Source organism: Chenopodium album, chromosome 27 (genome assembly GCF_948465745.1).
Source record: "Chenopodium album chromosome 27, dcCheAlbu1.1, whole genome shotgun sequence".
NCBI classification, from domain to species: Eukaryota; Viridiplantae; Streptophyta; class Magnoliopsida; order Caryophyllales; family Amaranthaceae; genus Chenopodium; species Chenopodium album.
In genome coordinates this window covers 30999730-31013850 of record NC_137860.1, presented here as the reverse complement: position 1 = coordinate 31013850, position 14121 = coordinate 30999730, and the positions used below count along the sequence as shown (strand labels likewise).

The window sequence follows — 14121 nt, the reverse complement described above, 5'->3', positions numbered from 1 at the left end:
GATAATTACCAATTTAACAACTTAAATATGGATAATATCAAATATAACAACTGTTGAATATTTGATTTTATCCTAAAATAAAAGATTTTATCCAAAATAAAACTGATTTTATCCCAAAATAATTCATAATTATCTTGAAATAAATTTTTTAAAACTGATTTTTTTTTTTTTTTTATTTAATTTAAAATTGCGCCAGCCACCGTGGTGTGGCCAGCCGAAGCTAGCCACGGTGGCCGTACACCGTGAGGTGTACGCTGCTCTAGGCAGCGACGCACAGCAGCAGCAGTGCCGCGCAACTGTTGCACGGTGCTGCTGTTGCTGCACCTTTCTGATCCACCTGCTGCCCCTCTTCGCCCCTCCCTCCGGACCACCTGCAGCGGCAGCCGCCGTGGCTGCGCCACCCAGCCGCGGTTGCCGCTGCTAAAATATAATTTTTTTTTTTTTTGATTTTAATTTTAATTAAAACAAAACATTTTTGTTAAAATTAAATTAACTTAATGTGGTCCTTTTAATTTCAAAATTAAATCATATTCAATTTCAAAATTAGGGTTCTTCATGAATTTCAAACCCCAATTCAATTTAACTCTTAAATTAAATAATTTGATCATGAAAAATTCATAATTTATCATGAAATCAAATAGATTAAAAAACATGAAGCGTGAAACTATCGAAATTATTCAAAACCAAAACACAAAATCAAAATTTTAGGGTTTAGGGTTTCGAAATTTTCGAATCTAGGGTTAGGGTTTTCGAATAAATTCGAATAAACTAGGGCAAAATCGGATCTCTTCATGGCTATTTGAGCATTATTAAATCACATTTAATCTATTCCAAAAGTTTAATCCCATTAAATATAACAATTGAACCATAATTAAAAATTCTCCCTCCTAATTGAATTAAAATTGTGGATTATCAAAGAATTATTGGCAATATGCGTAAATGCAATAGGCTAACTGATACCACTGTAGGGATTTATAGGTACTACGCAGCGGAAATAACATGAATCATATTCATACAGTACCTAATCCAAGGATCTAATGCATAACACATAAAGCACAAATAATCGTACCTTTGAAGCGTGATTCCACGATGATCGAGCAAGAACAATGGGGAGATAAAGAACCTCAAACGCGATTCCTCTATTCAGTCCACGGGCACGGATTAAAGCCTCCACTAATGCTAGTTAGTCTCGAGAGAACACTTCTATCGATCTTCTACGGAGATGGAAGAACAATCAACTAGGCAAGGAACACCGTGCAACACCACGAGGACCACTAGGGGTGGCCGGCCGTGGGGAGAGGTGAGAGGGAGGTGGCGTGTGAGAGAAGGAGGAAGAGGGTCTTTGGATGGTGGTTGCTTGTTTTACAATTCACTGTAATGTCAATTGTGTAACTATCAACCCTAGGCAAGGCTATTATTTATAGATCACATCTCTAAATAATAGCCCAAGTCCAATTCCAAGCCCACTTCTATTCCTACTCAAACTATACTTAGCCCACTCAAGCTTATGACTAATTGATTGCTCATGAGGCCCATAAATGGGCCTCTAACTTGCTTTAACCCAATACCCTTGTGTGTGACCAACATAGGATCCACTCTAAAGGGCTTTGGGCTATTTGACTAGCCCAAAGATCATCTCTCATAGTCTAGCAACAGATGATGACGCCCCAATAGAATGAACTTATTATCTCCATAATAGTGATCCTTGATATATCTAGTAATTGCACTTATCGAAGACACAATTCCTTCAAAATAATGATCATATATGGTTTCAAACAACATTAAATTACCTCGAGATACATCCCTTAGGGTCTCAAGCCTTTTCGCCACCGGGCCCCAAAACCTCAAAATTTCCTCAAAAAGCATGGATTTATAACCTTCAATTTTGTAATTTTTTGACTTATTTTCGCCCGTAAATAAAAATTGCCGAGATGTTAACTATGGTCTCTTATACCCTCCAAGAGTGCAATTGGGTCGGTGAAACCATCCAATATAACCTTAAACGGTCACTTTACCCGTTCACAACTTAAAGTGATTTCATAAACTAAAGCCTACCACAGACCTTTATGACAACATATAATGATCATATGTGGTTTCAAACGGAATTATATAACCCCAAGATGTATCCCTTAGGGTCTCAAGACTTTTCGCCACTGGGCCCCCAAAACCACAAAATTGCTCAAAAAAGCGTGGATTATAGCCTTCAATTTTGCAATTTTTTGACCTTTTTTCGCCCGGAAATAAAAATTGCCGAGATGTTTTCCATGGTCCCTAATATCCCCCGGGAGTCAAATTGGGACGTCGGTGGAACCATCCAATATGCCCTTAAACGGTCATTTTACACATTCATAATTTGCCGTGATTTCGTAAACTCAAGCCTACCACGGACGTTTATGACAACATATAATGATCATTTATGGTTTCAAACGGCATTATATCACCCTGAGATGTATGCCATAGGGTTTCAAGGTTTTTCGTCACCAGGCCCCGAAACCTCAAGTTTTCCTCAAAAAGTGTGGATTAACCTTCAATTTTGTAATTTTTTGACCTCTTTTCGCACAGAAATAAAAATTGCCGAGATGTTTACCATGATCCTTAATATCCTCCGGGAGTCAAATTGGGTCAGTGAAACCGTCCAATATTCCCTTAAATTGTCATTTTACCCGTTTACAACTTGAAGTGATTGCGTAAACTCAAGCGTATCACGTACGTTTATAACAACATATAATGATCATATATGGTTTCAAACGGCATTATACGACACCGAGATATATTCCCTAAAGTGTCAACACTTTTCGCCATCGATCCCCGAAACCTCAAAAAGCGTGGATTAGCCTTCAATTTTGTAATTTTTTGACTTTTTTCGCCCGAAAATAAAAATTGCCGAGATTTTTACCATGGTCCCTAATATCCCGTGGCAATCAAATTGGGTCAGTGGAACCATCCTATATACCCTTAAACGGTACTCGTTCACAATGATTTCGTAAACTCAAGCCCAGCACGGACGTTTATGACAACATATAATGATCATATATGGTTTCAAACGACATTATGTCACCCCGAGATGTATCCCTTAGGGTTTCAAGTTTTTTCGTCACCGGGCCCCAAAACCTCAAATTTTCCTCAAAAAGTGTGAATTATAGCCTTCTATTTCGTAATTTTTTGACATTTTTTCGACCGTAAATAAAAATTGTGAAGATGTTTACCATGGTCCCTAATAATCTCCGGGAGTCAAATTAGGTCGGTGGAACCATCCAATATGCACTTAAACGGTCATTTTCCCGTTTACAACTTGAAGTGTTTTCGTAAACTCAAGCGTATCACGTACGTTTATGACAGCATATTATGATCATATATGGCTTCAAACGATATTATATGACACCGAGATATATTCCCTAAGGTGTCAACGCTTTTCGCCACCGAACCCCAAATCCTCAAATTTCCTAAAAAAGCGTGGATTATAGCCTTCAATATTGTAATTTTTAAAAAAAATTTCGCCCGGAAATAAAAATTCACTAGTAGAAAAAACAAATTGGGAAGCCCCAATTTCGAAGCGGTTTTTCAAATCCGCTTGGAAAGACCCATTTTTTTTTAAAAAAAAAAACTTGTTTAGAATGGCAAGCGGTTTTGGCCTGAACCGCTTCCCATTACAAGTATTGGCAAGCGGTTCGGGGTTGAACCGCTTGCCATTTGTTATAATGGTAAGCGGTTCAACCCCGAACCGCTTGCCAATTCAAAAAAACCCTAAAAGATTAAAAGCCCCTCAATACTCACGCTCTCTCTCCTCCCCTCCCTTCCCCTCCCACGATTCTCTCTCTCCTCCTCTATCTCACTGCACGCCCTCCATTCTCTCTCCCCTCCCCTCAAATCCTCTATCTCACACCCTCCATTCGATCTCTCTCTCCTCCCTTTTCCCCTCATTTTTCCCGTCATCCTCTTTCCTTTCTCCATCTCCTTCTCTTTCTTTTGTCATCTCCTTCTCTTTCATCTCTCATCTCCTTCTCTTTCGTCCTCCCTCACGAACTCAAGGTGCGGTGGTGGTGCGTTCCCTTGAAGGACGACGGCGACGAGTAACCTTGAAGTCCGGTGGTGGTGCGTGTGGGTCTTCGAGTTTTCTAGGTCAAATTCGACCATAAAAACTCTAGATCTAGAGTTTTCATGGTCGAATTTGACCCATAAAACCCAAATTTCAAGCCAATTTTGAGGGTTTGGAGGAATTCATGGTATGCTCCTTTTTTTTTATTTTTTATTTGTTTTTTAAAGTTTTTTTTTTTAATTTTATGGTGATGTGTGGTTAAATCGGTTTGTTTCAGGCCGATTTGGTTTGGGTGGGGGTTTTGGTGGGGGTCGTGGTGGGCGAAGTGGCTGGGATCTGGTGGATTGTGGTGGTGCTGCTGCTCGTGCGTGGCATGGTGCTGCTACTGGTGTGGTCTGCGATCTGGAGGTGGTGGTGGTGGTGGTGGTGCGCATGGACGGTGGAAGAACTCTAGTTCTTCGTATTTTTATTTATTTATTTTTTTTAAGATATCTTGTATTAATTTATTTACTTGTATATACTGCAAAAAAAAAAAAAATTATTTACTTGTATAAATTTTTGTAATTTTTTTTTTTATGAAAATGTAATCACATCAATTAATTAATAAAAATATTATTGTTCTTATATATATTTTGTTTGTGTATCAATTTTAGTGAAAAAAACAAAAAAAAAAAATTAATTTTTTTTTATTTTTTATAGCCCTAATGGGCAGCGGTTTGGCGCCAAAACCGCTGCCCATTCTCTTCAAATGGCAAGCGGTTCTGAACCGCTTGCCATTTGAATGGCCAATGGCAAGCCCCCCAAAAGCAAGCGGTTCAAAACCGCTTGCCATTAGGGGGTTTGAACCGCTTGCCATTTTGTTTATTCTACTAGTGATTGTCGAGATGTTTACCATGGTCCCTAATATCCCCCGGGAGTCAAATTGGGTCGGTGGAACCATCCAATATGCCCTTAAACGGTCGTTTTTACCCGTTCACAATTTGTAGTTATTTCGTAAACTCAAGCCTATCACGGACCTTTATGACATTAAATAATGATCATATATTGTTTCAAACGACATTATATCACCTCGAGATGTATCCCTTAGGGTCTCATGACTTATCGCTACCGGGCCCCTAAACCTCAAAATTCTTCAAAAAGCGTGGATTATAGCCTTCAATTTTGTAACTTTTTGACCTTCTTTCGCCCGGAACTAAAAATTTTCAAGATGTTTACCATGGTCCCTAATACCCTCCAGAAGTACAATTGGGTCGGTGGAACCGTCCAATATGTCCTTAATCGGTCATTTTACCCGTTCACAACTTGTAGTTATTTCGTAAACTCAAACCTACCACGGACATCTATGACAACATTAATGATCATATTTGGTTTCAAACGGCATTATATGACCCCGAGATGTATCCCTTAGGGTTTCAATGATTTTCGCCACCGTGCTCTGAAACCTCGAAATTTCTTCAAATAGCATGGATTACAGCCTTCAATTTTGTAATTTTTTGACCTTATTTCGCCCGTAAATAAAAATTGCTTAGATGTTAACCCTGGTCCCTAATACCCTCAAATAGTGCAATTGGGTCGGTGGAACTATCCAATATAACGAAGTCTACCACCGACGTTTATGACAACATATAATGATCTTATGTGGTTTCAAACGGAATTATATGACCTCGAGATGTATTTCTTAAGGTCTCAAGGCTTTTTGCCACCGGGCCCTGAAACCTTAAAATTTCCTCGAAAAGTGTTGATTATAGCTTTTTAAGGGTAAATGGAAAGTTCCAAGCATATTTCAAAAAATAAAAAAAAAATAACAAAAAAAATAAATAAATAAATAAATAAATAAATAAATAAATAAAAAAAGAAGAAGAAGAAGAAAGTTCCAAGCAGAAAATTGTCGAAAATTATCCAAAAATAAAAGCTATAATCTATTCCACACTAAGTAGAATTATTGAGAATTTTTTACAAAATAATTAAATGTTGGGAGTGTTCATAACAATTGATTTATAATAGGCCTACCAATAGGTATGTATAAACTCTAGAGACTAATTATATTTGATTATATAACTATTTTAAAATTGTATTATAGTGATATAATAGAGATAAATTCAATCACTAACCTAGTGGTTCTATTAAGGCATTGGAAATTCATCATTACATCATCATAACCAAGCCCACCCCATACATAGTAGGGAGAACCGGTGTTTGAATCTAGATCAGCCCAAACGGTGAACCGGGTAAAACACCAACAAAAAAAACATTTAGCCGCATTAACTTCCACTATGTATCACTAGCCAGCATATAAATGTTCAAAGTAGATTTGAGTTCACTAAGGTCATAAGGTGTAGTTAATTAAGGAAATGTTCAAAGTAGATTTGAGTTTATTAAGGCGTAGATAATTAAGGGTAGGGTTGTCCATGTCTGTGCGTGTACTCGCTTGTGTAAGGGTGTTACCAACTAAATTGATAACATCAAGGCAAAGTAGACAATTCCTACCACATAGTCACATACATATGGACAATCCTGCATCGGTTTGCCATAACCAAACCCACACATTAACGCCATTATCATTTTTTGAATGTTGATACAAATACATGGTATTGAAAATCCTACTTTGGGTTGCCATACTAGCCCACCAAACCAATACACAACGTTCCCTATTTTCTGTCTTACTTTCACCAATTTTCCTCTATTTATCAAAATCATTAACATAATCATGTGAAAAATGCCCCTAATTGCCAACACAATCAAGACGTTCGTTCATGGACGGAGTAGCAATGGCAATCATGAAAAAAAAAAAGCACTTCCTAATAGAAATTTTGCATTCTTAACACACTGAGAAGAAGGTTCAACGATGGAATAAAATAATTTCTCAAAGGCTAAGAGTTCTAGATGAGTATTCTGCCTCAAAGAAAGGTGTCAAAAACATAATTATCCTACAAGATGATAATCAAAACTAGCTGCCCATGGCAACCATTACATGTACTAAAGAGAAGAGAATTAAGCAGCAGCAACAACTTTCTCATTGGTTGATCTGGTGTAAATCTGCAAGCTTGAGTGATGAGCTACCATCTTAATAGCACCCCTTGTTACGAGCTCTCTGATTGCCCTCCTTGCAAGAGATCCATTAATCTGCCAGGAGGAAAACCAAAAACATTATAGATGAATCAGTAAAAAGAATTAGTGTAGTTAATATTTCGATGCTGCAAAGATATGCAAGACTGAAATCCAGCAACACAACATTGATCTCGAAGCTAATCAGTAAAAAGAATTAGTGTAGTTAGTATTTCAATGTTGCAAAGATATGCAAGACTGAAATCCAGCAACGCAACATTAACAGTAAAAAAGCCTAACAATGCCACAAGAACTTACACAAGTTTAAGCATTTATTTGACTCGGTCATATTATAAATGGCTACTTCAATACTAACCCAAGGCTTGGGAACAAAAAATCAGTACAGCTGCGGTTCAAGAATAACATCACCTCATTTTACGAATACCAAAACTTTGTTCTTAAATAGGTTCTCTCTATAAAAGAGTATACCCTAAGGGATGATCACTTCAAATTTGTTTAATCAATCAAAATCTCACTCCAAGATAAAACCCCCTTCTTCACAATGAAGACAATACAATTGCACGTTAATCAACTTCTTTAGTCTAGACTATGGTTCCGTTGTATACTTAGATAATACAATATACGAAACCACGTAACACAAGTATTAGTTACTTAACAAATCTCTAGTATCATACTATTAGAAATTGAAAAGTAAACAAACTCCACACATCATTCTTATGTGATATCAATCAAAATTGAATACCTTACATTGCTTAATAAGACAAACATTTCATAGAAAAAGGCAGAAAAACTTCAACTACAAACAACTGGGCACCTAATAATCGTGATAAGTAATTACCTTAATTCATTTGCAGTAAATTCTAATTAAGTACAAATAATGAACACTAAATTCTAATCAAGTAAACCCTAAATCGCACAAAAATTTCATTGTCCCCTAATAATTCAGAGAAATTTATTGAAAACTGAAGCTTGATAAATATTCAAATTATCACTATAATTCGCTACTAAACGCACTGACACATCATACTATAAATCATAAAAACCAGCATTAAAACACAAATCAGATCACAACTAATACCTCTTTTATATTTTTCAATCATGTAATTCAAAACCCTAAAATCCTAACTTAAACAATCAGATCGAAATACCCAGATTAATTACAAAAATCAAAAAAAATTGAGATGGAATTAGATAGAAATCATACCCTGAAACGCTCAGAAAGAGTAGCAGCTGTAACGACCTTCTGCTTAGCAGCTTCAGAAAGAAGCTTGTCAAAAGTAGCGTTATCGAACAAAACCAAGTTGTTCACCTTTTCCTTTTGCTTTCCCTTACTCCACTTCTGCAATTTTTACCCAAAAAAAAATCTATTAATCTCAATTTGAACACACAAATTATACAAAGTATCAAAGATAAAAACTAAAAATAAAAATAAAAAAAACCCATAAAATTAAGAAATTAACCTTCTTCTTTTGCTTTCCACCTCCAGATTTAGCTGGTTTTGATGAAGGTGCAGCCTTCGTATCCTTCTTTGGAGCCTGGAAATTAATCGAAAAAAACCCATAAATTTAAAATCGAACAGTAACAGATGAAAATCAAATATCAAATCTGTGTAATTAGAAGAGAGAGAACTAGAGAGAGAAATGAATACCATGGTTGAAAAGAGGCAGAACGGCAAATGAAGAGAGAGAAACTGAAGGAAGGAGATAATTTAAGGAGTGAAGCGAATTAGGGTTTTAGATGAATATATATTCCCATTTTCTAGGTTTTGCAAGTTTATTGGGCTGGATTGCGTGAGTTTTAATTTCAGGTTTATTGGGCTAGACTGCGTATAGTTTTAATATTGGGGATTTTGATAATATGGGGGGTATATGATGGTTAGGGATGGCTTTTCGGACCCTATCCGGGTATGGTAAAGGTTAAGTGGTATTAGTTAGGGTAAGGGTCTGAGTACAATTTATTATACCCAAATACGTACTTAGATCCGTCCAGTTTATTAAATAAAAAAACAAAATAGAATAATACTTGTAAAAGTAAAACCGTTGTTTCAAAAAAATAATGTAAAACTGTAAGGAAGGAAGGAGCGTACGCATAGCCGAATTTCACGCAATATCCCCATTCACTTTCACCAGTCCAACAAAGAAACCTCACTCCTCAGCTTCAGTACTCCATCGTCGGTTTAAAAACCTATCTACATTGCTGATTTTCGAAAATATTTTGAGCTCCGTATTAGTTTTTTTTTCATCAAATATGCAATCGTACACCAAAAAAAAAAAAAAAAAAAAAAAAAAAAAAAAAAAAGACGATAATTAGGGGAAAAAATTAACGGGTCCTGTTTGAACCCTGCCCAGACCATGTTAAACCAATAGGGTCCGAGTAAGGGTCTTAAAATTTTTCGTAGCGTATTTTTATGGGCAAAAAATACGGGTATGAGTCCGAGTATTACTAGACCCTACCCAAACCCTATCCATTGCCATCCCTAATGATTGCGACTCTCTCTAACTATGAGAATGCTTCCCGCGTTGTTCTTAAGGAAGTAAATAGTTGATTGTTCTTAGGCTCATGGATGCATAGAACCAAATGGAATTAATCCAATGATGTGGCAATGATCCAAACAATTGCAGTGTATGAGACCCTCTCCAATGGTGAGACTTAAGTGAGTATTTTTAGGAGAGAGAGAGTATTTTTTGCAATGTATACCAATAAGTTAGTATCTAAACTTAGCAACTCCAAAAGAAAATTGCTAAGTTTAAATACTTAACTTTGAGTCTCATTTGACAAAAAGTGTGGGCCCTTGTCAATATTCTAATATATTTTGAAATTTATTTGAGTTTTACCTTTTTTTTAATTAATTTTTAATCTTACAATAATTGATGGGTCATAAATTGAAAGTGACATTTGTATATTTTAGAAAGTCTCACCATTGAGAATTTAGACTTCATATGAGTTGCTAAATTGAGAAGTGAGTATGGTATCACCATTGGAGGTAAAAAACAACTCATTTTGTATTTCAATACTCAAACTTGAGTCTCACCAGTGGAGATGGTCTAAGACCTATTTGGAATCCTCTTAGTTTAGATTTGCCAATTTTTGACCGGTCTCGCAAATCCGACCAGAAGCTGACCTTTTTTGTAGGTCTTGAACACAATTTTTTTGATCTGTAACCCGTTTTAACCCGAACTTTTTTAACCTGCAAAATGTGTGGGTCAAACCCGACCTATTCCGCCAACCCTTTTTTATGGTTTCTTTTTTTTTTAACTATTGTTATTTGAAAATTAACATCTAGTTTATTGGTTGAGTTTGATCATTTCCCTATTTCATTTATCCATTCATTTCTCTATCTAGTTTAAACCCAAACTACTAGATTGAAGATAGAGGAATTAGGGCATGATTCAATTCATCTGAACTGAAGTGCTTGGGGCTGATATGTTTGAACTGCTTGGAACTTAATTTGAGCTGAAAATGCCTGAAATGAATTGTTTATGAGATAATTGAAGTAAATAAAGAACTGAATTGAAATTAAGCTAAACAGAAATGGCCCTAAGTGCATGTTATCTTCAGTCCTTCAAATTCCATACTCTGTAATATACAAAGCATTTGCGGGCTTTTTAATCTTAGAATAAGAAATAAGAAGAAGAATTGTCCTATTGAACTTTAATTAAACCAAAATTTCACACAATCCAATCGAAATACTTAATCCATTCAAAATTATGTTTAAACTTTTTATACAAATAAAAATCTTGTCAGATTCTTCTGAATGTGTGATTTTATTCCACAACTCTTTTATAATTTTAGCTTATCAATATTAAATATGTCAACTAGTTTGAAACCAAAACATTATTTTACTCGTACTCCATATACGTAATACTCCCTTTGTTTTTATTTAAGTGTCCCAGATTGACTTTGCCACTATTCACATGCACCGCTTTGACCATTATTTGTGTTTTAAATGTAAGACAAAATATAATCAATGAATACTTGTTAGAATCGTCTCAAAGTATAATTTTCAAATCAACTTTTTATAATTTATACTTCCTCCATTCTGTTAATATTGCAACAATGGACTTTTTGCACTATTCATCACTCTTGTTTGACCATATTATATGATTTATACGTTAAGCAAAATATAGTCATGTGGGATCTTGTTAGATTCGTCTCAAAAAATAATTTCATAATATTAACTTTTTATAATTTTTACTTTTACACAATTATAGATATTTAACATATAAAATGTGCATTGGGATGCATAATTTCCTCTTTGTTGCAACATTAATAGAACGGAAAAAGTATTTGTTGATTCTTAAAAATATCATTAATCAAAGTTGTGTATATGCTCTCTCTAACCAAAGTTGTGCATAGGCAAATATGCTGAATAAATTGGACACTTAAATAAAAACGGAGGGAGTGATACAAAATTACAAATCCACGAAGTCACGAATAATAGTGTTTTTTTTAAAAAAAATGATGTTTTGAGATGCAATTCTTTTCCCAAGCCAAAGTCGATTGTTTTTTTTTAAGACCACCGCGGGAGGGTATTGTGGTATTGTGTAACATACTAACAAGTAACATCATAAGATTCATAACATTTGTTTGTTCGGACTTGCTGTGTCCCTTTCTATCTGACCACTTTGTTTGTGTAATTTGGGATATTGGACTTCTATTAAATGTGAGAATTTGTGGGCCAATTATAATTGACATTCTACGGCCCTTACTTATGGGCTTTTAATCCTTGTTGGGCCCACTTCTGTGATACGTCCAGCTGGGACCCAGTCGCAATAAAAAAAATGACTTAAGAAATTTCTACTTTTTTTTTTTTGGACAAAAAAATATGAACCGTGAATTCCTGACACGTGTGCGGTCAGGAGATATTTTCAGTTTTTTTCCAGAAAATTATTGGCATCCTGTGTCTAGTAAACTCCAACCTTTGTAGTTTACCTTCATTTTGCATATGTTAAATCATACTGTACTAAAAATATGGTCCTTACCTTCTATGTTTCCAAATTAAGTGTATAATTGATCTTTGTTACCTACAATACTTCTTTGACTCAAAACTTTGTTTCCTCTTGTTCGTGTATGCTAATCATTCATCTAAAAAAAAATCGCAGTTTTTTTATTGATTATGTAACATCGGAGTATGAACATGTAATGTGAAAACCAAATCTAATTAGGGAACATTCAATTATAATTTAGTAAAGCTAAATTATTTCTAGAAAGTTTTTTTTATACGTAACATATGTAAATAAATCAAAATAAGTACCAGCACATTACTATATGTAGAGTTTATACTAGTATGTCTTCCAAGGTTACTATTTTAGGTTTCCCCAATACTAAAACTTGTTTGATACTTGAACTAGTTGAGCTATAGAAAATAACCTTATAGGTTATGCTTCCAATAATGCTATTATCAATTTAGTGGATGCTCAATTATACTTATTCGATTCAGAGTTAGATGATGTATCAAAATTAAAGATTACTCGTATTGAATATCATTTACATCAACTTTCTATCCCTATTTTGGTTCTTAATACAAAAAACTAAACATAAATATATAGATTCAATTTTTACTTATAAATTTCCAATGATTATTCCAAACACTCGATGAAAATAATACAAGGAGTGAAGAAAGTTACACTAAGGTAGATCTAACTCCAAAGGTTTCTATTAGAGAATTGGAACAAACAAAATTCATATATCCTATTCTTGCAAAGATGATTTATAAAATCGCCCTTATTCCCCTTTTCATATAAGCATGTCGTATAATTAACAATAAAGGTTTTTGAAACAACAACTCTTTATAATAGTTGTAGTTGACTAGTTGGATCATCATCACGCTTTGCCGTACACAATCTTAGAATCGATTTTTGGAAAAACTAACTACAAATTTTAATGTTGATTGCATTGACGGTTACTTTGCACCATATTTAAAATTAGATTTTTTTTGTAACATCAATTTCAACGTAATTGATTTTCATTTATATAGGGAGTTCGAAAAGACAAGAGAACATGTCACAAATCCTATCAAGCACCAATTGTATCATTATCAAACACTTCAAATATGAACCAACAAACAAGACAACTAATAATCCCTCCTTTCTCGGTGGTTAAACAGTCAAAAACTTTGAATCAACCTCTTCTTTCTTTATTTTTATTATTTTTTTTGGAAGGGGTCAATTCAAGCTCCAATTAAACTAAACATGTTTTTAAGAGAAAAAAAAAAGCTTAAAATTGAATAAAGGATTGCATTAATGTACTAACGATCCTAGTAGCCAATAGATTGGTCCAAAACTCCGTCCACTTCTTATCCCTTATAACAATGCTACTCCGTATTTGCTAGACAAGGATAATGCCGTGCATTACATGCTCAAAACTTAAAAGCAAAAAAAAAAAAAAAAAATACTCTAAATACCATTAATAGCAAATAAATGATCGAGACAAAAAAAAAAAAAAAAAAAAAAAAGGAATGTACCATATGGATTATGGAGTATTTATCTAGGATAATTTACGTGCCCTTAGATCTCATTTCTCGAGTACCCAAGAACATACGGTGTTATTATTTGACATGACTTAAACAAATTTTTTTACTCTAATAGTAAAAACTTTGTATTAACAACCATCAAAAGGTGAAAATATAATACGAGTACCGCATATCAAACTAAACCAAACCAAACCAAACCAAACCAAACCAAATAATCTTATTATTAATATAAGTTCAGCTCTTCCTATTTGTAATCAATTAATCACTCCGTAAATTAAGAATTCCCTCGTTATCAAATAATTCTAACTTGACATTAATTTACTCCGTATTAGATTTTTGTTAAATTAATCTCAATATAAAAGTATACTACTATCTTCAAATTATTTTACTTGTTGAACATTAAAGATATTAATAAATTAAATATATACTTGTATTTTTTTTTATCTCACGGTAATTGACAAACGTGACAATCTCATAATTAATTTGAAAAGGAAGAAAGATTTTTTTTACGTTAATCAAACATTGCCTAATTTGTCTGTTTGTCTCT

General features: G+C 34.4%; 1 protein-coding gene across 1 annotated transcript; it reads right to left on the bottom strand.

Moving 5' to 3' along the window:
- Positions 1-6814: 6814 nt before the first annotated feature.
- Positions 6815-8828, bottom strand: LOC145620258 (small ribosomal subunit protein eS25). The gene is made up of 4 exons (XM_081674898.1): positions 8751-8828; positions 8563-8637; positions 8307-8441; positions 6815-7159 (listed from the first exon to the last, which is right to left on the bottom strand). Exons 1-4 carry the CDS (start codon positions 8751-8753, stop codon positions 7028-7030), a joined length of 345 nt encoding a protein of 114 aa, XP_081531024.1. The 5' UTR covers positions 8754-8828; the 3' UTR covers positions 6815-7027.
- Positions 8829-14121: the final 5293 nt, after the last annotated feature.

Bases quoted from the DNA above. Each gene is read 5' to 3' on its own strand.
- LOC145620258 (XM_081674898.1), bottom strand. The intron at 8,442-8,562 runs GTTAATTTCTTA...TAAAAATTGCAG, and splicing joins GTGGAAAGCAAAAGAAGAAG to AAGTGGAGTAAGGGAAAGCA. The intron at 7,160-8,306 runs GTATGATTTCTA...TCCTCCTGGCAG, and splicing joins CTCTTTCTGAGCGTTTCAGG to ATTAATGGATCTCTTGCAAG.